This window comes from Chelonia mydas, chromosome 7 (genome assembly GCF_015237465.2).
Source record: "Chelonia mydas isolate rCheMyd1 chromosome 7, rCheMyd1.pri.v2, whole genome shotgun sequence".
NCBI classification, from domain to species: Eukaryota; Metazoa; Chordata; order Testudines; family Cheloniidae; genus Chelonia; species Chelonia mydas.
In genome coordinates this window covers 20,966,293-20,990,148 of record NC_057853.1, presented here as the reverse complement: position 1 = coordinate 20,990,148, position 23,856 = coordinate 20,966,293, and the positions used below count along the sequence as shown (strand labels likewise).

Sequence of the window (23,856 nt, the reverse complement as noted above, 5' to 3'; positions counted from 1 at the left end):
ATGCTTAAAGTTAGGCCAGTGCTTTAATACCTTGCTGAATTAGGGCCAAATTGTGCCATTTAGGGACTGGCCCATGTTTGGATCCAGCAGAGCTACAGCATCTGGGGGAAACTCCAGGACATCACATGCTTCCAATATTTGCGCTCCCAGTAATGCAGGAAACAGTGGATGCCCTTCCCCAAACAGAAGGGCTGTGACTGAGCCTGGCTCTTACACTGCCCTGTTGGGCTAGACACAGCCTGGTCCTTATGGGGCATGTTCTCCCCTCTTCCTGTGAACATACTAGTTTTGCCTTGGTTCATGGGCACCCATGTGCTGGTTGCAATCCCTGCTTTTCGGTTTTGTTCTTATGAGCCAGCATTGTATTGAAATGCACAGGAATCCTAAATGCACAGGAATCCTATTCTTGAGGATGTCTACTTTTCCTCGTCGGGTCATTTAAATGACACAGAGATAGTGAGTTAATTGAGGCTAGTGTGCTCCTTGTGACAAAAAGGATGTGTTTGTAGAGAGGGGAAGGAATAGCAAATTTGGGCAGCAGCATCACAGCATGGTCTTCTAGACATCATTTTGCAGCTCCAAGATACAGCCTCAGGGGAAAGAATGACGAAGAACACCAGGCTTCCCTTAGAGCATCCTGCTTATAAAACTGGGGAACAATGTTGCCCTTAGTAGCCAACCTCAGGGAGCAGAGAATTTCTTGTGGGTATTGAAAGGTCAAATACTGACTTTCAAACAGAGGGATTGTACTTTTAACCATAGCATGGTGTTTAACTTTGGTCAAAGGCGTCATAGGGGCACACCTGATTTGCTGTAAAGGAACCAGTCACAACCAGCCTCATTTTTCATATGGAGGAGTAGCTCAGAGACTGGCATGGTCATAGGCCAGAGAATCAAATTGACTCTCTGGCCTGGTGGCTAGGGAACTCACTTAGGAAGTAGGAGACCCAAGTTTGAAACCCTGTGCCACAGGTGCCGACTTCTAGTTTTCCCTGGGGTGCTCTGCCCCGAGGCCCCACCCCCCCTCCGCCCCTTCTCCAGAGGCCCCGCCCCTCCCCCCGCCGCCCCTCTCCGCCCTCCCCCAAGCACCTCCCTGAGCTTTTTGGTGGTGCAGCCACTAATATTTTCCAGAGTCAGCTTCTGTGCCCTGTGCCAATGACAAATCATGTATGTGCAGTGGAACAGCTTCAGCAGAAGAGCTTGGGAGTGCTCCACCCCTGAATACCTCATAACCCAGTGGCTAGGGTATTGTCCTGCAGAATTTTCAGTCTTACTGTAATTCTCTTTTTCGATATTGAATGTGGCCATAAGGAATTGGATGAAATGATGCTATGAGAAAACCCTACTAAACAAAACATCTAGGGGGCCATTCTGCACCTGAAGACCCATGACTTTCAGTGTGAGATTTATGCTACTGTCCTTTTCATCCCCTCACGTACAAGAGAGCCAACATCATGTGGGAGTCTCCCCCCCAACCAGAACCCAGCAACTGATCTTTTATGTTTGAAGTGCACCATTTCCCAGGTTGGAATTTATCCTTGTGGAGCCATATAATCTCACTTTGGATTGTATGGCCCATATTTAAACACAGAATTTTTTATCAGTAGCCAAAGGAGGAAGAAAAACAGTGTATGGATTAAAGTTAAGCTTGCTCTATTTGAGAAATGTTTCTGTTAGAAGCTGTAAAGCTTTTAGCAATAAAGACTAGAATGACTTTGTGTAAATAAATTTTATGCTGTTCTGTATTGATTCTCTCTCTCAGTGACTCCTGGATCAAATGTGTTCCGTTTGCAAGTCAAATGGTGATTTTTTCTAACAGCCATTACTCCAAACCCTGAGGATCTGAAAACCAAGCTTTTATCTGCCTCTTATATCATCTCTTGGTATAAAAATCTTGCCATCAACATATAGCTGATCATTTAGCAGATAATCTGTAAAGCACGGTAAAAACTAGCTTCCCTAGCTCCATAGCCTCTGCACCCTAAAAGGAGCACTCACGTTTTAAAGAACCAGTTCTGTTTAGTGCCAGTTATTCTGTTACCTTCGGTTCCAAAATGCTTTTACTGAGCATGCTTATCTCCTTACAAACCTGAACAGTTTCCTGAGAGACAAGGTCTTCACACCACATTCCCTCTGCTTGAATCAAACGGTAACAGTGGTGACTATGTGTATACAAAGTTGACAAATAATACAGGGCAGCTCTGCCCTGCCTTTGAGTGCGGGGGAGCTGGAGATGAAAATGGCTTTTGTTGAACCTTTGTAAAGGTTTGATCTGCCAGTTCTGCCTTTGAATCGCTGCTTGCACAAGCCACTGTGCCACCTTTAAACAAAACCTTGTTAGATGATCAGATTTTATTTTAATCACTCGAACACCCAGTTTTCATTCTTAAAACCTGTCAGGCGCACACTGTCTCTGCTGAGCTATTAATGGTTTGAGAGCCCCTGATAAGGTAAAACATTAATGATGGTTCAGGTCAGATTGGGGGATCAGGGTTGTAAAGAGACCTAGAATGGCCTCTCCATGTCATGAGCTTATAGCAGTACTGCCTCAAGTGACATTGCGCAACCAGGAAAAAGAAGCAACTTTGGAAATTAACAAAGTAAAAAGGTGAGTGAGTGGCTACGGGGTTTTTATAAAACATCATATGCTGTCTTTTTCACTACCTTAATAAGGCTGCCATTCCAAAATGAACATAGATAAAGAGAGAGGGTTCCTTATGAGAGAGAGAAAATTAGGTTTGTTTTATTTGAGAGGTAAAAAATAAAAACTTTAAAAAGAACATTTCTCTTAGTGCATCCTGATTCTGTCAATTTCTTAAACAAAACGACTCAAAAATACAATCTCTACGTTTCTATATTAAAAATAATTGTCAGTTTCTTGATTATAACTCTCAGTTGAGTCATGCTGAATTTTTCTCCCTAGGACCTTTCTGAGGAAGAAAACTTATCAACAGAAAGATGGTAACAATGTGAGCTGGAGTGATAAAGCCCTACTGAGGTGCAGTATTTTGAACCTTAAGCCATGTTACAGTATCTATTGCTGCTTCTCTTTATGTTGTATACCCAGAATGTGCTAGGTGCTGTACAAACACAGAACAAAACATGTAGTCCCAACCTCAAAGAGCTTCTGCCTAAAGGTAATGCTAAGAGGAACAGGTTTTTGCTGAATACTGCAGAGCTCTGAGGCCAGTAGAGATGTTTAATAAAATAATTTGTCCCTTTGTGACCTAATTTCTTTTCATAGCTACCAAAGTTCATCCTTTTCAGGATACTGGGCCAGTCACTAAACAGAATCCTCCAGGGTGGAAATACCTTGTTTTACTCTAGCATCTGAAAAGGAGTACTTGTGGCACCTTAGAGACTAACAAATTTATTTGAACATAAGCTTATGCTCAAATAAATTTGTTAGTCTCTAAGGTGCCACAAGTACTCCTTTTCTTTTTGACAATACAAACTAACACAGCTGCTACTCTGAAATCTAGCATCTGAGGATTTCAAACCATGCCACTGATATTGCAGCACCCCGTGAGATAGGCTAGCATTGTTTTCACTGTTTGGGGACCTGAGGTAGTACGGATGAATTAGGTCTCAAATTTACAAAAGTGTCCTTTAATTTTGGGTGCCCAACTTTAGCCATCTGGGGCCAGACTTACAGAGATACTGAGCACCCACAACTTCAGCTGAAGTCAGTGAGGGCTGCAGTTGTCTTGTTTGGAACAAATTAGACCCTGCTTTTGAAAATTGCGCCCTATGTGATTTGCCCAAGATCACATAAAGAGTCAGTGGCAGAGATGGAAATAGACCCCAGCTCTTCTAACTTCTAGTCCTGTACTCGAACAACAAGACCCATCCTTGCTGACCATAGCCTGTAGACAGAGGAACATACAGATTCTAACATCTTGTTTTTGTGATGTAGGTGTGGCAGAAGCAGAAAGGGCAATGGCTCTCTCAGGGCGTGGTCCTGTCATAGTGTTTGTAAGGAGACTGAAATTCACTAGTCTAATCCTAGCCCCTTGTTATTATGAACAAACTGGGAGAATGGAGAAGATAAGATCAGGTGTACAAACATCCTAGCTGAAAACACCATGTGTCTCTGTCTTATCTCCAGATTGGAGACCTGGAGAAGAAAAGAAAATGAAAGGACTGAGCATGCAAAGAAGAAGCGAGCAATACTGGAGCTCCAGAAATTGCAGCACCTCCACTTTCCAACAAGTCACTGGTTCTGTACTCAACCAGCCACTTCCCAGCAATGTAAGGCTCTTTATTCCCAATAACATGTAATATTTACACATAGGACAAGCGTAGGTAGGGAAAGAACTTGTGAATAAGAGAAATCAGCACCCAAAATAAGTCTATTTTCATAGGTATGTCTCTAATTGAAACATATATCATAGGCATCATATTTATGGCTTGATGCAAATGATGGGTGACATTTTTTCAAGCCTGCACTAACTTTTTGAAAATCTTCATTTCAAGTGTGGAGCAAAGCAAACCCCATTAATTTGTAAAATGACTACCTGGAACTAACACCAAGTTCTCCATAAGGCTGAAGTCCCCAGAGTTACTGTACACAGCCAGCCCTAACATTCACTTTTATGACAGTCATTTGGATGAGTGGGAAGGTTTGAAATGTAGAAGGGGAGTCCGTTCTGGGACAGTTGTTGCTAGGGAGCATATAAAGAGGGGTTGATGGAGTGCTTTATTGTGGTGGTAGATACTCACCTGTAACCTCCCACTATGCTTCTCCAGATCTCATTTTTTTCTAGTCTACCAGCTTTTCCCCTTCTCCACCATTGACCTTCATAGATATTTAGGTCAGAAGGGACCATTATGATCATCTAGTCTGACCTCCTGCACAACGCAGGCCACAGAATTTCACCCACCACTCCTGCAAAAAACCTCACACCTATATCTGTGGTACTGAAGTCCTCAAATCGTAGTTTAAAGACTTCAAGGAGCAGAGAATCCTCCAGCAAGTGACCCGTGCCCCATGCTACAGAGGAAGGCGAAAAACCTCCAGGGCCTCTTCCAATCTGCCCTGGAGGAAAATTCCTTCCCGACCCCAAATATGGTGATCAGCTAAACCCTGAGCATATGGGCAAGATTCATCAGCCAGATACTACAGAAAATTCTTTCCTGGGTAACTCGGATCCCACCCCATCTAATATCCCATCACAGGCCATTGGGCCTATTTACCATGAATATTTAATTACCAAACCATGTTATCCCATCATACCATCTCCTCCATAAACTAATTGAGTTTAATCTTAAAGCCAGATAGATTTTTTGCCCCCACTGCTTCCCTTGGAAGGCTATTCCAAAACTTCACTCCTCTGATGGTTAGAAACCTTCGTCTAATTTCTAGTCTAAATTTCCTGGTGGCCAGTTTATATCCATTTGCTCTTGTGTCCACATTGGTACTGAGCTTAAATAATTCCTCTCCCTCTTCGGTATTTATCCCTCTGATATACTTATAGAGAGCAATCATATCTCCCCTCAACCTTCTTTTAGTTAGGCTAAACAAGCCAAGCTCCTTGAGTCTCCTTTCCTAAGACAAGTTTTCCATTCCTCGGATCATCCTAGTAGCCCTTCTCTGTACCTGTTCCAGTTTGAATTCATCCTTCTTAAACATGGGAGACCAGAACTGCACACAGTATTCCAGGTGAGGTCTCAACAGTGCCTTGTATAACAGTACTAAAACCTCCTTATCCCTACTGGAAATACCTCTCCTGATGCATCCCAAGACCGCATTAGCTTTTTTCACGGCCATATCACAGTGGCAGCTCATAGTCATCCTATGATCAACCAATACTCCAAGGTCCTTCTCCTCCTCCGTTACTTCTAATTGATGCGTCCCTAGCTTATAACTAAACTTCTTGTTATTAATCCCTAAATGCATGACCTTACACTTCTCACTATTAAATTTCATCCTATTACGATTACTCCAGTTTACAAGGTCATCCAGATCCTCCTGTAGGATATCCCTGTCCTTCTCTAAATTGGCAATACCTCCCAGCTTTGTATCATCCACAAACTTTATTAGGACACTCCCACTTTTTGTGCCAAGGTCAGTAATAAAAAGATTAAATAAGATTGGTCCCGATCCTTGAGGAACTCCACTGGTAACCTCCCTCCAGCCGGACAGTTCACCTTTCGGTAGGACCCGTTGTAGTCTCCCCTTTAACCAATTCCTTATCCACCTTTCAATTTTCCTATTGATCCCCATCTTATCCAATTTAACTAATAATTCCCCATGTGGCACGGTATCAAATGCCTTACTAAAATCTAGGTAAATTAGATCCACTGCGTTTCCTTTGTCTAAAAAATCTGTTACTTTCTCAAAGAAGGAGATCAGGTTGGTTTGGCACGATCTACCTTTTGTAAAACCATGTTGTATTTTGTCCCATTTACCATTGACTTCAATGTCCTTAATTACCTTCTCCTTCAAAATTTTTTCCAAGACCTTGCATACTACAGATGTCAAACTAACAGGCCTATAATTACCCGGATCACTTTTTTTCCCTTTCTTAAAAATAGGAACTATGTTAGCAATTCTCCAATCATACGGTACAACCCCTGAGTTTACAGATTCATTAAAAATTCTTGCTAATGGGCTTGCAATTTCATGTGCCAATTCCTTTAATATTCTTGGATGAAGATTATCTGGGCCCCCTGATTTAGTCCCATTAAGCTGTTTGAGTTTCGCTTCTACCTCAAATATGGTAATGTCTACCTCCATATCCTCATTCCCATGTGTCATGCTACCATTATCCCTAAGATCGTCTTTAGCCTTATTAAAGACTGAGGCAAAGTATTTGTTTAGATATTGGGCCATGCCTAGATTATCCTTGACCTCCACTCCATCCTCAGTGTTTAGCGGTCCCACTTCTTCTTTCTTTGTTTTCTTCTTATTTATATGACTATAGAACCTTTTACTATTGGTTTTAATTCCCTTTGCAAGGTCCAACTCTACTTGACTTTTAGCCTGTCTCACTTTATCCCTACATGTTCTGACCTCAATAAGGTAGCTTTCCTTGCTGATCCCTCCCTTCTTCCACTCCCTGTATGCTTTCTGCTTTTTCTTAATCACCTCTCTGAGATGCTTGCTCATCCAGCTTGGTCTACAACTCCTGCCAATGAATTTTTTCCCCTTTCTTGGGATGCAGGCTTCCGATAGCTTCTGCAGCTTTGATTTAAAATAATCCCAGGCCTCCTCTACCTTTAGATCTATAAATTCTTCAGTCCAATCCACTTCCCTAACTAATTTCCTTAATTTTTGAAAGTCAGCCCTTTTGAAATCAAAAACCCTAGTTGCAGATTTATTTTTGTAAATCCTTCCGTTCAGTTTGAACTGAATTAGCTCATGATCACTTGAGCCAAAACTATCCCCTACAACCATTTCTTCTATGAGGTCCTCACTACTCACCAAAACCAAATCTAAAATGGCATCCCCTCTAGTCGGTTTAGCAACTACTTGCTGAAGGAATCCATCAGCTATCACATCTAGGAAAATCTGAGCCCTATTATTATTACTAGCACTCGTCCTCCAGTCTATATCTGAGAAGTTAAAGTCTCCCATGATCACACAGTTTCCATTAGTATTTACTTTATTAAAAACATTAAAAAGGGCTCTATCCATATCCAAATTAGATCCTGGCGGTCTATAGCACACCCCAAGCACTATCCCAGGGGAGTCCCTAATAGTTTTCTTCCCCAATGTAATTTTGCCCAGACGGACTCAGTCATATCCATTTCATTGCTTCTTATTTCTTTACATTCTACCTTATCATTGATATACAATGCTACTCCACCACCTTTCCCTTTATTTCGGTCTTTCCTAAACAGCACATACCCCTCAATACCTGTAGTCCAGTCATGACTACTATTCCACCATGTTTCTGTTATCCCTATAATATCTGGTTTCACTTCCTGCACCAGTAGCTCTAGTTCCTCCATTTTGTTACCTAGGCTCCTCGCATTAGTGTACAAACATCTTAATTTTGCTGTTTGGCCTCACTCACATTCTGTACCCTATTAGGCACGGTCATTCTACAGCCAGTATAACCTATTAGACTGGTATCTACACTGCCCTTCCTCTTATCCACGGCTGTATCCTTTCTTACTTCGTTTTCTTTCCTCTCAATGCTAAAATCCGGCGTGGAGATTACCTGGACATCTCCCAACCATCTCCACCAAATTCCTAGTTTAAAGCTCTCTTAATCAGTTGTGCCAGCCTCCATCCTAGAAGTCTATTTCCTTCCCTATTCAGATGAAGTCCATCCCGAGAGAACTGTCCTCTGACTATGAATGCCTCCCAGTGGCCATACATCCCAAAGCCCTCCTTATAGCACCACTGCCTAAGCCATCTGTTGATAGTCATAATCTTGTTACACCTTTGTTGCCCTTCTCTAGGAACAGGCAGAATCCCACTAAAGATCACCTGAGCCTCGATTTCCTTAAGCGTCTTCCCCAGCCTAGCATAGTCTCCTTTAATACTTTCCAGCGGGAATCTACCGTATCATTTGTTCCCACATGAAGGATAATTAGGGGATTCTTTCCTGCTCCCTTTAGAATCCTTTTCAACCTCAGGTCTACATCCCGTATCTTAGCACCTGGAAGACAGCACACCCTCCTATTCTCTGGATCAGCTCTGGTTACAGCCCTATCTATTCTTCTCAGTAAAGAGTCCCCAATCACATAGACCTGCCTTTTGCTAGTGACGGTGCTATTCTCCAGTCTATCCCCTGTTCCCTTTGGCTGCAAGTTCTTTCCATTCCTATTTTCCCTTGTAATCCTCTTTAACCCATCCTGTATCCTCCTGGGGCTCATATTTGGTGTAATCTCCATTAACTCTTCCCCTTTTCCTATAGGACTAGCCGCTCTTCTCTTCTTCCTTGCCCTTCCACCTTCAGTGACTACCTGCTGAGCCCCTTCTTCATTTTCCAACTCTGCAAACCTATTCTTGAGCTCTATTTCTCCTTCACTAGCCCGTCTTTTCTTCTGCCTGGTTCTTTTAGTCACATGCTTCCACTGACCACTTTCCTCACCCAGTCTCCCCTCAGAATTCCCCAGCCCTGATTCCACCTGCAAGTCTGAGCTTTTCCCTTCAGATACCTCATGTCTTTGCTCCGTAATCTGCTCAAACGCCTTCCTAAACTCTACCAGACTTCCCACCTGCATCTCCAAACCTCGGATCTTTTCCTCCATCAGCTCTGTCAGACGGCATTTCATACAGACAAAACTCTTACCAGCTGCCCCCTCCAGGATCATGTACATTCCTTCTCCCTTCCACTCTGAAAATTCTCAGAATCCACTTCCTACTTTAAAGAAGAACTTGAAATCCAACAGCCTCTGTGCGAGGCCCGAGCACAGCTCTTCTCTAGTGTACAGCCCATGCACTGGTATGCAGTGAAATCTGGGAACCGTATATTTGATTCTCGGGTGATTTGAAGCAACCCAACAATCTCCACTGAACATCTAAGAATGCAGATTTTAACAGGGAAAGATATCATGTAGGCCACATACAGAGGCAAGAGGGCCCTGAGTTCCATTTTTATGGAAGGACAACAGTTCAAGAGAAGGGGGTTGCTTTGGAGACTTGGGTAGCAGACAGGCTGCATTATGAATTCGAATGAAACAATGGTTTCAATAGGCCAGGACATCAGGACTCCCCTGTAAAAGTGGGATGTTCATTCCCCATATTATTAGAGATGGAGCAGAGTCATCTGATCCAAATCCAAACTTCCCCACAATTCAGAGAAAAGCCCAAGTTGCAACATTCGTCTCTGATTCCCCAACTTCCCCAGAGTTTGGATGGTGCCTTAGATCAGAAGTTCCTGTCTGTACCCATCTCTGCTATTTACACTGTGCCCTTCCGGTTCAGAAATCATGCTGAAACTTTCCAGAAAGACATGAAGATAAATTCCTTATATAAAACATGTTTCTATTTTTTTCTGTGTGCATTGTCTCGCCTTACTTCCTTCAAGCGGTAGCTGGTTCTCCCTCCCTTCTTGTGATCACCTATAAAAAATATGTATATCTCCAGGCACAGATATAAAGCTGTAGTCATTCTGAGTTGCTACTGGAATGTAGGTCTACCCAGTTAATTTCTGTCTCATTGTACTGGGTGGGGCAGTGATACAGTTACACTTAGACACACACCCTTTCCTTTTTTGTAGTATTTTAGTTATTTTTACTTCTGTCAAGGCTGACAACACAGCTTATTACTAAGGAAAATAAGTAGTTTCTCTCCTTTTGTGGTGAACAGTAAGTTCTAAAATAATTTTTTGGAGCTTCTGATTCAGACATTCTGTGCAGCAACTCCTGCCTTGTCTAGCTGATTTATTGTCTATACTGCTCTAAAACATGCCATTTAAACCAGCACTGTAGTAGCGAATGATTGGCACAAACTTCCCTACCATAAAGATACCATAAAAATATACACTTCTGAGTCTATCAGTTATTTCAGTTGTCCTGAAACAAAGACAACAACGTACAATTGCCAGCCCAGAGTACTGGATTCCTTATCCCAGGCATTTTGCATTTGCTGGGTACCTTGTCACAGGCACATAGCATTATCCTTCCACTCTGTTTTGTTGTTAGGCTCAATCAGTGTATTGAAACATACAAAAGAATTCTGCTCTGTCAAGTGCTCCAAGGACAGGACTGTTGAGTACTGTGTTTTAATAATCTACCTATTCATACGAAGACATCCAGCAGCAGGCAGGCAGAGAGCAAAGTGTTGGCCAACCAAAACACAACTTGTGCATCTCATTTGAAGCCTACCAGCCTTTGTGCTGCCACTTTAAAGGGTTAATCTTCTGTATGCGAGGCTCATGTCACCTTGTTCCAGAACAGTTTCACTAATTCTCTCCCTTCTCTTCGTCCCATGTGGTTTTGGCATGGAAATAGTACTAATAGAAACGTAATAAATCTTCCCAAATGACATGCAAAACCGCATTAAACTTGCCTGGTTCTGTTGCCTGCTCAAAATTCAGGCCAGCATCATGCGCCAAAAAAAAAAAAAAGGTTAATTTAGAATTCACAAACCTGGGTTGATTTACGGTTTGACATCAAAACTAGGTGAAATTTGCAACTTTGCCTGGTTTCAAGATGGGAATAGGTGAAACTGAGCTTTCCTGTAAGCTTTTGGCTTTCTTTGAACCCCAAACTCAGCTCTAAATCTGGGGACGGGGAGCAATTGTTAACCCACATGGATTAAAACCCAACAAAATGTTGAGTGAGTTTTTGCAGAATGAAACAGCCGAGTTTTACTTGCTCTACTCTTTGTGCTCCAGAGTCAGAAATAAATATCCACTACTGCCCAAAAACTCATTGCCTTGGTTTATTTGGTAAGGGTGTCTCTTCCAAGGGTAGCCGTAAGTATATGGGTTATGCATAAGTTCTGCTTTTAGAATGGAGCAAATCCTGGCAGAGCTGAGGGTCTGTCTCTAGTTCTGTAATTACTGTACAAAGCAAGAGTTTGGATCTTTTGTTGCTTGCGTGTCACAGTACTTTTCAAGTTACCACTGGTGGATGAATCAGTAGAATAAATTTCCTAGATTAACTGCTGGGGGATGGGAAAAACCTTGGTTAATGATCTGTTATTTCTACAGCATTGTTTTTATAGTTATGTTTTAGGTCTACCATAGCTGTGCATGGTGCTGTACAGTTAAATGAAGCAGCTCCCTGCTCCAGCTAGTTTACAATCTAAGGGCCACATCCTGCAAACCCTTTCTTATTTGAGTAGTTTCATTGGGGTTCATAGGGCTATTACCATAGGCCCATATTTTTAAAGGCATTTAAAAACATGTAGGCATTGATGTGCTCATTTTCAAAAGAGATTTAGACACTTGGGAGCCATTCAATGGGATTTAGGCTTTGAAGTGCCTAAAATCCCTTTTGAAAATAAGATTAGGCTCCTAAATCAGTTAGGCATTGCAACACTGAGTGCAGCAATGCCTGAATACCTTTGAAAAATCTTGGTCAGAAGGACTACTAACCTGAGTGAGGCTTTTGTAGGATCAAAGACTGTAAGTTATGGGTTTTAAAAATCAAGAAAACATTGACTGACTCACCCTTAATAACTTAATTATCTGTCTGATGCATGTCCAAAAATAATCCAAATAAGATTAAAGAACAATAAAAAGTTTTTATTCCCAAAGGGAAAGAACAGTCAGACTTTCAACACCACAGATGTTTTGGCCCGCAGTTACTCTTTGTGCTGTGTCAGAATGTAATAATTAAAGGGACATGGTCAACCTAAAACTCACTTCTTTGAATTCCTTACCTGTGTTAAATAGCAACATCTTAGATTGTTAAAATGGAAGGAATTTTAAAAATCAATTTTGCTTTGCACCATTTATGCTATGAACTGAATGCAAAGAAGTAAAGTTTGAAGTGTGAAACTAGGTTGGTCTGTTTCATTCTCATTTCTAATCAGTCTCATTTTCTGGTTCTCAAGCAATAGCACAGTGCTTTTGTTTTCTGTGCATAGGCTCAGACTTTAAAAAAAATCACTTCACCTTTGCTTTCACCTCTGCCCTTTTGTCTTTGCTTTCCATTAATGCTGTATTAACAGGGGTGTCATATGTAAGACACAGGAGGTAACTGTCCCACTCTATTCAGGAGTACTCAGATGGAGTACTGTGCCCAGTTCTGGGCATCACATTTCAGCAAAGATGTGGACAGACTGGATAGAGTCCAGAGGAAAGCAACAGAAATTATAAAAGGTTTAGAAAACTGGACCTATTAGGAAAGGTTAAAATAACTGGGCATGCTTCGTCTTGAGAAAAGAAGACTGAAGGGGGGACCTGATAAGCATTCAAATATTTTAAGGTCTGTTATAAAGGGTGGTAATCAATTGTTCTTCATGTCCAGTGAAGGTAGGACAAAAAGCAATGGGCTTAATCTGAGGCAAAGGAGATAAAGGTTAGATATTAGGAAACACTTTTTAACTATAAGGGTAGTTAGGATCTGGAATAGACTTCCAAAGGAGGTTGTGGAATCACCGTCATTGAAGGTTTTTAAAAGCAGATTGGACCAACACCTGTCAGGGATGGTCTAGATTTACTTGGTCCTGCCACAGTGCAAGCAGCTGGACTTGATGACTTCTCAAGATCCCTCTAGCCCTACATTTCTACAATTCTGTGATTCTATGAGCACACACACGATAGAGTATTATTTGCGTGAATACTCAAAGAAAGTGAATTTGAATTTTGCACGCTGAAATAATTGCCGATTGTTTTAAACTGACAAAACCCTTCATGAGAGCCCTGATGCAGAGACAATTAAAAGATCTGACTTCACCGTTTGCAAGTAGTACAGTGCAAGCATCTGCAGTTAGTCTGGGTAAACAACTGTGGTGAAAATTACAAATCAATAAATGCAAAATGCCTAGTATATTTTATTGTGGATGTCTCACTGTTTGACACAACAGTTAGTGTTCCCTAAACTCATGGCCAGATTCCTGGCACATGAGCCATACTGTCAGCTCACTGCCTTCTTCACAGCTAGAATCACAGACTCACTTACTTTGTGTGAATGTGATAAGAAAAAAAATTATGTAACCTCAGAACCCCTCCACTAAATTTTACAGTACCCTGTTTTTTCTAGGAACGATGCCTTTGGCAAGATCTGGCTGATCCGGAAGAGAAAACGTTTAATGTTTCAAAAATTTCCCTGATCCTGTTTATCTACTCCAAAGCCCAAATGGCTTCCTCGCTCTTTCTTTTGCATATAGGAGTTATAACCAAGGAACAGAAACAAAGCAATGGGACTTTTGTGACTATGGGACTTTTGTGACCAATCACAGCTCAGTGGAATATTGAGTAGCCAATACTTGCAGCAAACTGTTTGTGATCAATCCACAGAGAAAAAAACAAACAAATGTTGTGGGGTAAATTTAAGTTAAAAACAAATGTGAGGGAATCATGATCTGCTTGTAAATTGTCCTCAAGCAGAAAAAGAAGTTACATGTATCAAGGAAATTATTCCCAAGGAAGCATTCACTCAGCTCTAGCTACAGCACCACAAGGGATATAATTAATCAGAAAAATTAAGAGTAATTTACTGAGATTTTACAAAAATCCATCTTTAAATACATACCACTAATATTAGATTCTATAAATCCCTTCTTAGGTCTAAAGCCAGCTGAGAGTAATCCTTAATAACCAATCCGAACAGTCCTATATCGAAAGTCTGTTGAAAGCAGGCCAACCAATCAGCAGCCTAATGACATCAAGAGAAAAAATATACCCTGCACTGAAGATTTAGTCCTGATTGTGACCCCAAATGTATATCTTCTGATGTCATTTCTCAGGCTCTTTACTGATTGGCTGCCATGTACTGAATAGGCCCTTTAGATGGATTAGCTGTAACCATTACTTTGGCCCATCAGTGTGGGAAGGCCCTTTGGCCAAACCATCAGTGCTGTGGGGATGGCAGCTCTTTCTCATGGGTAAATAAAAGCTTGGCTGAAGCAGTGTAGGTTTGTTTGGATTTTTGGGCACATTTTAGACTTGGTTTGTAGCTCTTTAGGGTGATTATTTTTCGGTTTTACCTCTCACACTCAGTGACTATTAGCAAAGAGAAAAACACATTCTTTCAGTGCAAAATAATATTTTCCTTAATCTAAACTAATGTAAAGTCTCCATGGCAGCATCTACTAGAAATGTCCTTACTGACTATTCCCAAGGGGCAGTGCTCTAGGCAGGGTTACGGGACACTGTGATAAAAAAACCTGAGTCAGCCTGCACTAGCTCTTGTCTATTTGTGCAAGCACCCGTGGGGAAGTGCTACCTTTTGGGAATAATGGGTACATAGATGCTGGAACTATGGGTGCTGGGGGGGCTGCCGCACTCCCTGGATTGAAGTGGTTTCCATGTATATCCATTACAATCCCCCACTATAAAAATTGTTCCAGCAGCCCCGAACGTGTAACAGCATTTCTACTGCAGGCAAGACCCGTGTGAGAGAGAACTCAATGTGTCTTTCACTGTAAGATCCTCCATTTTAAATTCTCTCTTAGCCCTAACAGACAGGTAAGTGGACTTCTTTCATAGAAGACAGAATACCACTGTCCTACAATTTCCTTTAGCTCAGTCTATTGCTGTTTGCAATTTTAAAGGAAATAGTTTCGATCTGTTTCAGTCTCAGTCGATTTCAATCTCCAAATATTCAGTTTATAAATGCCAGATAGAGAAGATTTATCAAACAAACCTCACACTCTTCCTTAATTAAGATAGTATTAAAGTATGGAGAACAGAGCTGTCGAGGCAGGTGTTTAGGTTAGGGATGTGTGTTTGAATAAAAGAATACACTGCCAAAATCATGTAATCCATACTCCCATAGATACTGTGTTGCTGCAGTGATTCCCCCAAAAGACTAGGCCAAATTCAGAGGTGCTGTGTAAGATTTACCCTTTACTCTGGAAGGGAGCTCAGATACCTGGTGATGAGCTTTGCCTAAGACTCTATATGGAACAGACTAGAGAGAGACTAGAATAGGTAGTTTAGGTTACATATCAGGAAGTGAGTCCAAAGGAGTCTAAGTTGGCTTAACATAAATAGCAAGGAGCCAGAAGAAGCTGTAAGTTAAAATACAGGGTAGTTATTTTAATTCTCACCTTTATTACACCCTCTGGAAGATGCTTTTCCTATTACACTCCTCTCTTCTGGCCCCTTGGAATGTGACACCAACCTGGGCTCCCTTAAATCCAATTACACCTTTTTCCTGACATGTAAGGTATGCTCCTTTATGCATCACCTCGGAATCTGGCCCTCTATGTAAAACCCTGCATGTAAGCAGTATTTTTTAATCAATGCAATGAGCCTTTCAATACATAAGGATATAGAGTGCTAGAGAGGGGCTTAATAAACGAAGTAAAAGAAATGTGTTAAGGGAAAAGAATGCAATAAAATGCTGAGTGATTTAAAGTTTCCCCAAATGCTTGGAGTTTAGTGTCTCTCTCACTCCCAGGCATACAGACCCATGCAGGTGAGATGTGGTAGTTTAGATATCTGTCTGAGTTCATTTCTGTATATAAAAATACATTACGAGCCTTCTAGCTTTCTCTTTCCATTCCCTAGATCAGAATTTGCAGATTTCTGAAAACCTCTTTGAAACGGAGTTTGCTGCTTGGATGCAGCCTCACAAGAAGTCCCATGTCCTTTCCCATCCGTGCGCTGTGATGCAGGAGGCCCCCATCAACTTTTCCAGGGAATTTCCTTACAGGTAAACAGAACATTCAGTACGCCCAGAGAAATCCGGGTTCTTGAGCCAGTTCACTCTTCCTTTGCAAGTGAATTACTCAGCGGGAAACATTAATGCTTCACAGGCTGAATGTAAAAAATAAAGGCCTTTTCTGAGTTGCATTAGCTTTGTAATAGATTGATTTGAACATGTGGGGAGCAGCAGCACCATCCTCGCAGCATTCAGTCATTTTTTGTTTTTTGGAAGACCAATGAGATGAGTTCTGGGTGCAAGCCAAGGGTTTGAATGGGACAATGCAAGCACTGGAGAACTGTTTTCCCCCGCTCTGCATTTCCCTCTTTCAGTGATTCCTTTAAACCCTCTCCTCACACTCAAGCCTCCAACAGGCAGTCTCCCAGCTGAGGGGAACTGGGCAGGAATCCTTTTAGAACTCAGCAACGCTGCACTTTGGTCAAGAAAGGAGTATACACGGTGCTTCATGAAAAGAAAAGGAGTACTTGTGGCACCTTAGAGACTAACAAATTTATTTGAGCATAAGCTTTTGTGAGCTACACCCTAGTGAGGTGCAGTATTTTGAACCTTAAGCCATGTTACAGTATCTATTGCTGCTTCTGTTTATGTTGTAATACCCAGAATGTGCTAGGTGCTGTACAAACCCAGAACAAAACATGTAGTCCCAACCTCAAAGAGCTTCTGCCTAAAGGTAATGCTAAGAGGAACAGGTTTTTGCTGAATACTGCAGAGCTCTGAGGCCAGTAGAGATGTTTAATAAAATAATTTGTCCCTTTGTGACCTAATTTCTTTTCATAGCTACCAAAGTTCATCCTTTTCAGGATACTAGGCCAGTCACTAAACAGAATCCTCCAGGGTGGAAATACCTTGTTTTACTCTAGCATCTGAAAAGGAGGACTTGTGGCACCTTAGAGATTAACAAATTTATTTGAGCATCAGCTTCATGAAACACTCTCTCCCAACACTGTGCAGGCACTGAGCTTGCTGCCTCTGCAGCACTTTTCACCTTTTGCTGGTTGTAGGATTTCCCAGTTTGACAAGTGATCCAAGAGCTCTTGCAGAGCACTCCCTTTTATGGCAAAAGTTTCACTCGGAGTTTTTTTTCTATAGGAAGGGGAAGGAACATGGGCTATCTGCTAAAGAGGGGACTGGGAATCAGGACGCATGGGTTCTGTTCCTTGGTCTACCAGCGACTCACCATGTGGTCATGGGCAACTCACTTCACCTCTGTGCATCAGCTGCTCCTTGTGCAAATTAGGGACAATGTTTATATTCCTCTCTGCCAGAGAAGAAAGATGCCCATTCATCGCCATTTGTCTTCCTGTCCTGCCTCCCCTTGCACTCCCTGAGATCAAGAACATTCCAATACACAGAGGGTTATGCCAATGGAGAAGGGGATTCCAGAATCCTGAACTCAAGTGTATATCCGGATTGAGGATTAAAATCCAGTCCTCCTGTAACATGAGACTGTGAGGACTGTTTCATATTGCAGTTGCTTACCTGTGTCTGATGCCACACCTTGTTTACATCAAATGATCATGTTTTTCACCCTTGCAGACAGAAGCACTGAACATTAAGTGTAGCCCTATAACCAAAAGAGGTTCTGTTCCAGGAAACTCATGGAAACTACAAGGAATTTTCGGTTTGGGGCAGGAGGGAGCTACCCGATCTCACTCAGATATTCGCATTGATTCCGAACATTGCGTTCCAGCCCTGGGCTGGAAGCAGAGGCTGCCTCTTCCAATGCCACTTCCAGGGCAGAGCAGTGTCACTGCACAATATCAAGCAGCCAGTGACTCCGATTTTGGGAGAAGTTTAAATCCTTAGGCAATAGTTTTCCGTTAGAGATCAGTTTCTTAGGGGAGCAATGGTCTCCCCTGAACTGAGATTTCCAGCTGGACCCTATATTTTTTGATTCTTAAGTATGCCTTAATAACTCATGTTTTCATCTTGTTTTTTTAATCTTCTTTTACCCCCATTATTTCAAATTAATCTAATGTGATATTATAGACTAGCCTGGGGACCTGTGACCACCCATGACCTGGAGGCAAAACTGCATTACCCAAGGACGATGCTGGGCTTGTTTAAAGAAGGCAAAGCAAGCAGCCTCCTTGTAGAGAGAAATCTGCAGCCAACAAAATCAATCCCTAGCAAAGGGTAAGCAGAGAAGCCCTCTGTGTCTGCCAACCCATGATGAATAATCACTCTTGTTCCCCCAGGCTTTTCCTATTCCCATCATGCTTCACTCACTTCACTCAGTCTGATCCCATCATTCCCTCCGTAAAGATGCGTACAGTGGTCTCACTGCTGGCAAAAATCCAGGAAAGGAAAAAATTGCATTTCATAAATGTGTAAAATAGTAAAACGGTTCTCATGTTCACCCTGAATTTTATTTTATTTTATTTCAAAAATAAGAGTCAGATTTCTCAGCAAAAAAAGGAATTTCTGTTTGGGGCAAATTCACAATTTTATCTAAGGTGTAAATAACAGCAGCACAGAAAGCTGCACTTCTTAGCAGAAATGACAGGTGTTTACAAAGCAATCCAGGAAATTATCTGCCAAATTACCAGGTGTCATGAAGTGACAATAGGTCATTTCAGCCAGCACTATGCATATGTAGCAGAGACATGCAGACCCCAAGTCTGAAAATCCCACCCCTTTGAACACTACTCTGAGAGCAGAGAACAGGCCTTTAGGATAAGTAGACAGCAGCCCAGACAGTTGGACTTGCAGGTGGTGGCTGCCTGCACTTATGAATGATTCAATGGGCACAGAACAAAGGTGGCTGAGAAGTGCCGAACAAAGAAAACTCTGATCAAGATATTTTCAGAATGTGTGTGTTGTATAGACACCAGGTTGGTGTCTCCTTCTGCCCAACACTTTGTTGTGGCTGTTTGTAAAGCAGTGATGCAAAAGGTTGCCTAAAAGAGAGAGTCTGCTTTGTGGCTTGATCCTCCAGAGATATCTGAGAAGCTCACTCTGGTGTAGTAAAGGGAGCTGTTGTTTGATAACCATGTCAAGCTATTAGTATAATTCTGATACGACTGCCTGGCTTATTCAAGAGCCCTTGAAGAGCATGCATAATGTCATGGTTACAGGGCTAGCTGCATCACTCTGAATGCACCTCCACAAGTGATGAGCCTCAAGCTGTCACCTTTTGTGGGGTGAAACCCCGTGATTCTCCCTTTCTTACACCAGGACCTCAGTTGCAGACCTCTGTGTGCTAACCACAGGCCAGAGTTAGTTTCAGTATCTGCAGTTCTACTTCTCAGGAGCTGTGAGCAGTGGTATCCTGTGACCAGTCAGCCTCTTCAAAATAAAGTATCATTTATTCTTAACAGTAGGAACACCACATAGCACAGGAAGAAAAGGAGTACTTGTGGCACCTAAGAGACTAACCAATTTATTTGAGCATAAGCTTTCATGAGCTACAGCTCACTTCATCGGATGCAACTTATGCTCAAATAAATTGGTTAGTCTCTAAGGTGCCACAAGTACTCCTTTTCTTTTTGCGAATACAGACTAACACGGTTGTTACTCTGAAACATAGCATAGGAGAACAGTGTGGCTTATGTACCTAATGCTTACTTTCCCCCCTGATGTGAGTCAGGTAGGCCTACCTTCTTCAGACTTCCTCCACAGAGCCTCTCTTTGTGTCAGGCTCTTTCTCTGACAACTGGTCCCCATTTCTCTTCAAAGAGGGACTTTTTAACTGTTTTGTCTCCTTCTGACCTTAGTCTGCCAGCCCTGGGAGGCGGGCCCTTCCTAATTAGCAGCCCAGCCATTGTTTTCCTAATGGTCCTTGCGGCATTTTCCCCAGAGGTATCTTACCTCTAGTCATTATCTCATTTCCTGCTTGCTTTTCCTAACAGCCCCTTTTGACTTAGCTCCATATAGTTGACAACAACTGCCCTTTCCGCTACTGGATGATCATAGAGCATGGATAAATGAATACAGAGTGCCCACCTCCTCCAAGCATAGTACTTACAGTATTAGCATTCGGAAAGATTGACGTGTATCTTTACCTTAATATCAATCACTTGGAGATGACTTTGTCTTCTGTTTTTCTTTTCAGGAGGTACATCTTGGTGAATGCTGGGACTCCTTCAATATCCTCTACCCCACCTGTAAGCAGCCCACTAGAAGAGAGGTTACTGAGTGTCCGATTCCCCAAACAAAAAGAAAGGGTGCTTCAAACTCTGCCCCACAATGTGCACAAGCATTCTCAGCCTCCTGCAGCAATGCAACACCTTCTCGCTTTATGAAGGCATTTCCAGGGGTGGCTAACACCATAACAAGACCACTTTTCTAGTCCTGCAGATTGCATTTTGTAATGTGATTTTTCTTCCCAAGCTATATTGTTACCTGTTTTCTCTCTTTAATCTTGTGTTAATACTCCATGGTTGATACTCGTTAGCACCAAAGTGAATATTCAGTGAGCAATAATAGCCAAAGGGGATCACATTTTCTAGCTGTTAATTACCAGATAGGCTGAGAACTAGGGAGTAGGGTCGTGGAAAACTTTTATGCCAAAATCCAGCTTTTCTGGTTTCATTACCAGAGCAGAGCTCTCAAGGGTGTGCACTGACCTCTAGACCATTTCATGTGAACCTGGGACTGGGCTGGGCCTCCCAACAAACAGCATACCATCTCCCTTAACCTGTAGCCATTTTTATGCGGGAGAGGGCCTTTACTCCCCCAACAAAAGTCTTTGAGGAGGAGCTAGATGGTCCTCTCTTCCCACCAGACATTATCTGAGGAGCCGGCAAGCAGGCTTGCTGTGCTTCCCAATAACAGAAAGGTTTCTGAAGGATGCCTGGTAGCCCTACACTACCCACCATCTGAGATCTGAGGTGATTCAGTCAGCCCAGAACTACTTGACAGGGTTTGCCTCCATCTAAAGATCTTGAGAGGGGGAGAGTGGCCCAGAACCCACCATGTGGAGACTCCAGAAGGCTAGTAAAGTCCACTAGCTCTTGCCCCCTCCTTGAAGATATCTGAAGTAAAATTTCAGTGTGGAGAGCCAGGATGAACCCAACACTGAGGGCTGCAAAACAGATGAACTGAAATTCTCCCCCAACCCCAAAGGTTTTTGTTCACTGAAGCCAACAGCTTTTATGTAGTCCTGCCTGAAAACTCAAGCCCTCAATCCAACCACCCATTCATTAATTGCCAGAAACTACCCAAGTCAGAGGTCAAATCACTCCAGTAAACTGTAAAAGTAATAAATGAATGGAATAGAAAATATCAAAGGTTTCACTCTCTGGTTTTGTCTTTCATTTGCACACCCAGCTTTTATTTCTTTGCAATATCAGCCTTTTCATACCAGCGAATTATGCTACAGTAGTGAACAGACAACGGTTCTCATCATTAGGCTAAGCTAACAATGTTATGTCTGTTACTGTCCAAGAGTCCTACTAAATCAAAAAGAAAAGGAGTACTTGTGGCACCTTAGAGACTAACAAATTTATTTGAGAATAAGCTTTCGTGAGACCTGGTCTACCCTACAAATTTACATCGGTGTAACTGCATTGCTCAGGGGTGTGAAAAATCCACACCTCTGAGCAATGCAGTCATACCGACCTAACCCCCAGTGCAGACAGCACTGTGTCGACAAGAGGGCTTTTTCCTTCGACACAGCTACCGCTGCTCATGGAGGTGGATTAACTAGGCATGGTAGCACCTTGACTGAAGGGCTGCAGAGGCACAGTTGCACCAGTGCAGCTGTGACGCTGCAGCGCTGTCTAAGCGTAGCCACGCCCTCAGCCTGCCCTGAGACCAACCTTAGTCCTTTCCCCCCTCCCCCAACTAGGTAACTGTGCAAAGTATATGGGAAACTGAGGCACACATAGGCTTCAGAAGAAACCTTACCCAAAATGCTCACTTCATCACATTAGGTAACGTAGAATGTGATTTTTCCAATATGGTTATAAGATGCTTCTCAGAAGAAAATCTACCTAGAACCCAGCTATGTTTACATACAGTTGTTTCTACAACAGCTTCAGCAGTGGTGTGGATGGGGCCTCGGTGTTTGAATGAGGGTGATCAGAATGTGGTTTAATGAGGCTGTGAGCCAAGGTTACGGTAACTAGCCGTATGACAGAAGGTTTTTGAAAAAGAGACTTATTCTAAGCAAGGAAGTATAGTGAAAATTAATCCATTGCAACCAGCAGGGCATTGACTGACAGGTTCTCAAGATTCACTCTGTACTTGGCTGCACCTGTCTTGCCATAGCAAGCCGTAAACTTCCATAAACTGTTGCCTGGCAACAGTGCCTCTTCTCTGAATCCAGTCTTCTTAAACCCGGTCATTAAAACCCTTTTGGTTTTTAGCTACGCAGCCTCAAGTATTCCCTTTACTAAGCATAAATGACAATCGCCACTGCAGGCCCTTTTCTCTGTTTGGATTGCCTCATCTCTCTGCTAATGCCCGGAGTTGGCTGCAGGAAGTTCTGCAGAGCTCCAATTTCATGTCTGGTTTTCTTTTGCTTTCACTGATGATGCACAGAATGTGAAACCGGGACCCTGAGCCTGTTAAGGGCATGTGGATTTCTGAATCATCATTGCTTTGGTAAAGCACTTCTTCCTTTGGAGCAGTTGGTTTGCATGTGGGAGGTGCTTGGCTAGCAGTTCAAGACCATGACCCCTCAGGTCAGCAGAACCATTTAACCCAGAGAGCAGTCAGAAATTCTCACTGCATTTTAGATTTTAGATTGAGAGTGTATTTAATGCTCATAAAACTGAAGGCCCAAGACCTATGGCGAAAGCCAGCTGCAATGTGGGCAGGGTGTGTACCCCTATGCGGCTATTGTGATGCACCATATTCTTGACTTGCTCCACCCCCAGCTTTTCCAATTGCAAGCTGCTGCACAGCTCTGTCAATGCACTGGAGACTGCAGCACGCTTTCATATTCATTTTTGGGCACCACCATCTCTGCTGCATTTCCCAATCCCTATCTGTGCATTACCTTCGATTCCAGTCCCGGTCCCTAAACAGCTCTACCAATCCACATCAGTGTCCTCTCCTACTCCGTTCCTGTGCCCTCTGCCTCCACACACAGCTCTGCCAAAGCACCTCTCTTCTGACCTATGAGCCCCCTGCTATTCCAGTCCCGCTCTCTTTGCCGAGACTGAGTATCAGAATACCATTCATTTAACCTTTATTATGCATTATGAAATGCTTTAAAATTATATTCTCCCTATCTGAGGGAAGGTTGCAGAATGCATGTGTATAGCTAAAAATCACAGATTAAAAGCTATCAGAAGGGTTAAAACTTCAATTCAGAGATCTATGTTTATGCAAGAGAGGACGAGATCACTAACATCTAAATCCTTGTGCAGCGATGCATTTCCTGAGTTTCATACCCTGCTTTATATGTTAGTAAAGCGTCTGGCTGGCTGCCTTTCTAACATGCCCACCAGAGTGCCTCGGCATCATGTTTATTATAGGTGGCACATGTAGCTCTATCTATAGGTGAAGTTTTCCAACACTTCCCATTATAAGAATCCATCTTCAGTTGCTTATAACTCTGCCAAACTTTAACCATTTGGGCTGAAATTTTCCATGCTGAGTTTCTACCTCAGACTGATTTTTTGTGGAAAATTTCAGCAAAAACGGTTTAGCCATTTCTGA

General features: G+C 42.4%; 1 protein-coding gene across 5 annotated transcripts in view; it reads left to right on the top strand.

Annotated features, from left to right (window-relative positions):
- LOC102932289 overlaps nt 1-21,064 on the top strand; it is an 81,389-nt gene extending 60,325 nt beyond the window's left edge. For all 5 annotated transcript variants that reach the window (XM_043551863.1, XM_043551864.1, XM_043551865.1 and 2 more), the window contains 5 exons: nt 2,924-2,998; nt 4,109-4,251; nt 16,089-16,233; nt 18,235-18,381; nt 20,300-21,064. In XM_043551863.1, the coding sequence (XP_043407798.1) occupies nt 2,924-2,998; nt 4,109-4,251; nt 16,089-16,233; nt 18,235-18,381; nt 20,300-20,489 (700 nt within the window). In that variant the 3' untranslated portion in view covers nt 20,490-21,064. The remainder of the gene's footprint in view (nt 1-2,923; nt 2,999-4,108; nt 4,252-16,088; nt 16,234-18,234; nt 18,382-20,299) is intronic.
- The last annotated feature ends 2,792 nt before the right edge of the window (nt 21,065-23,856 follow it).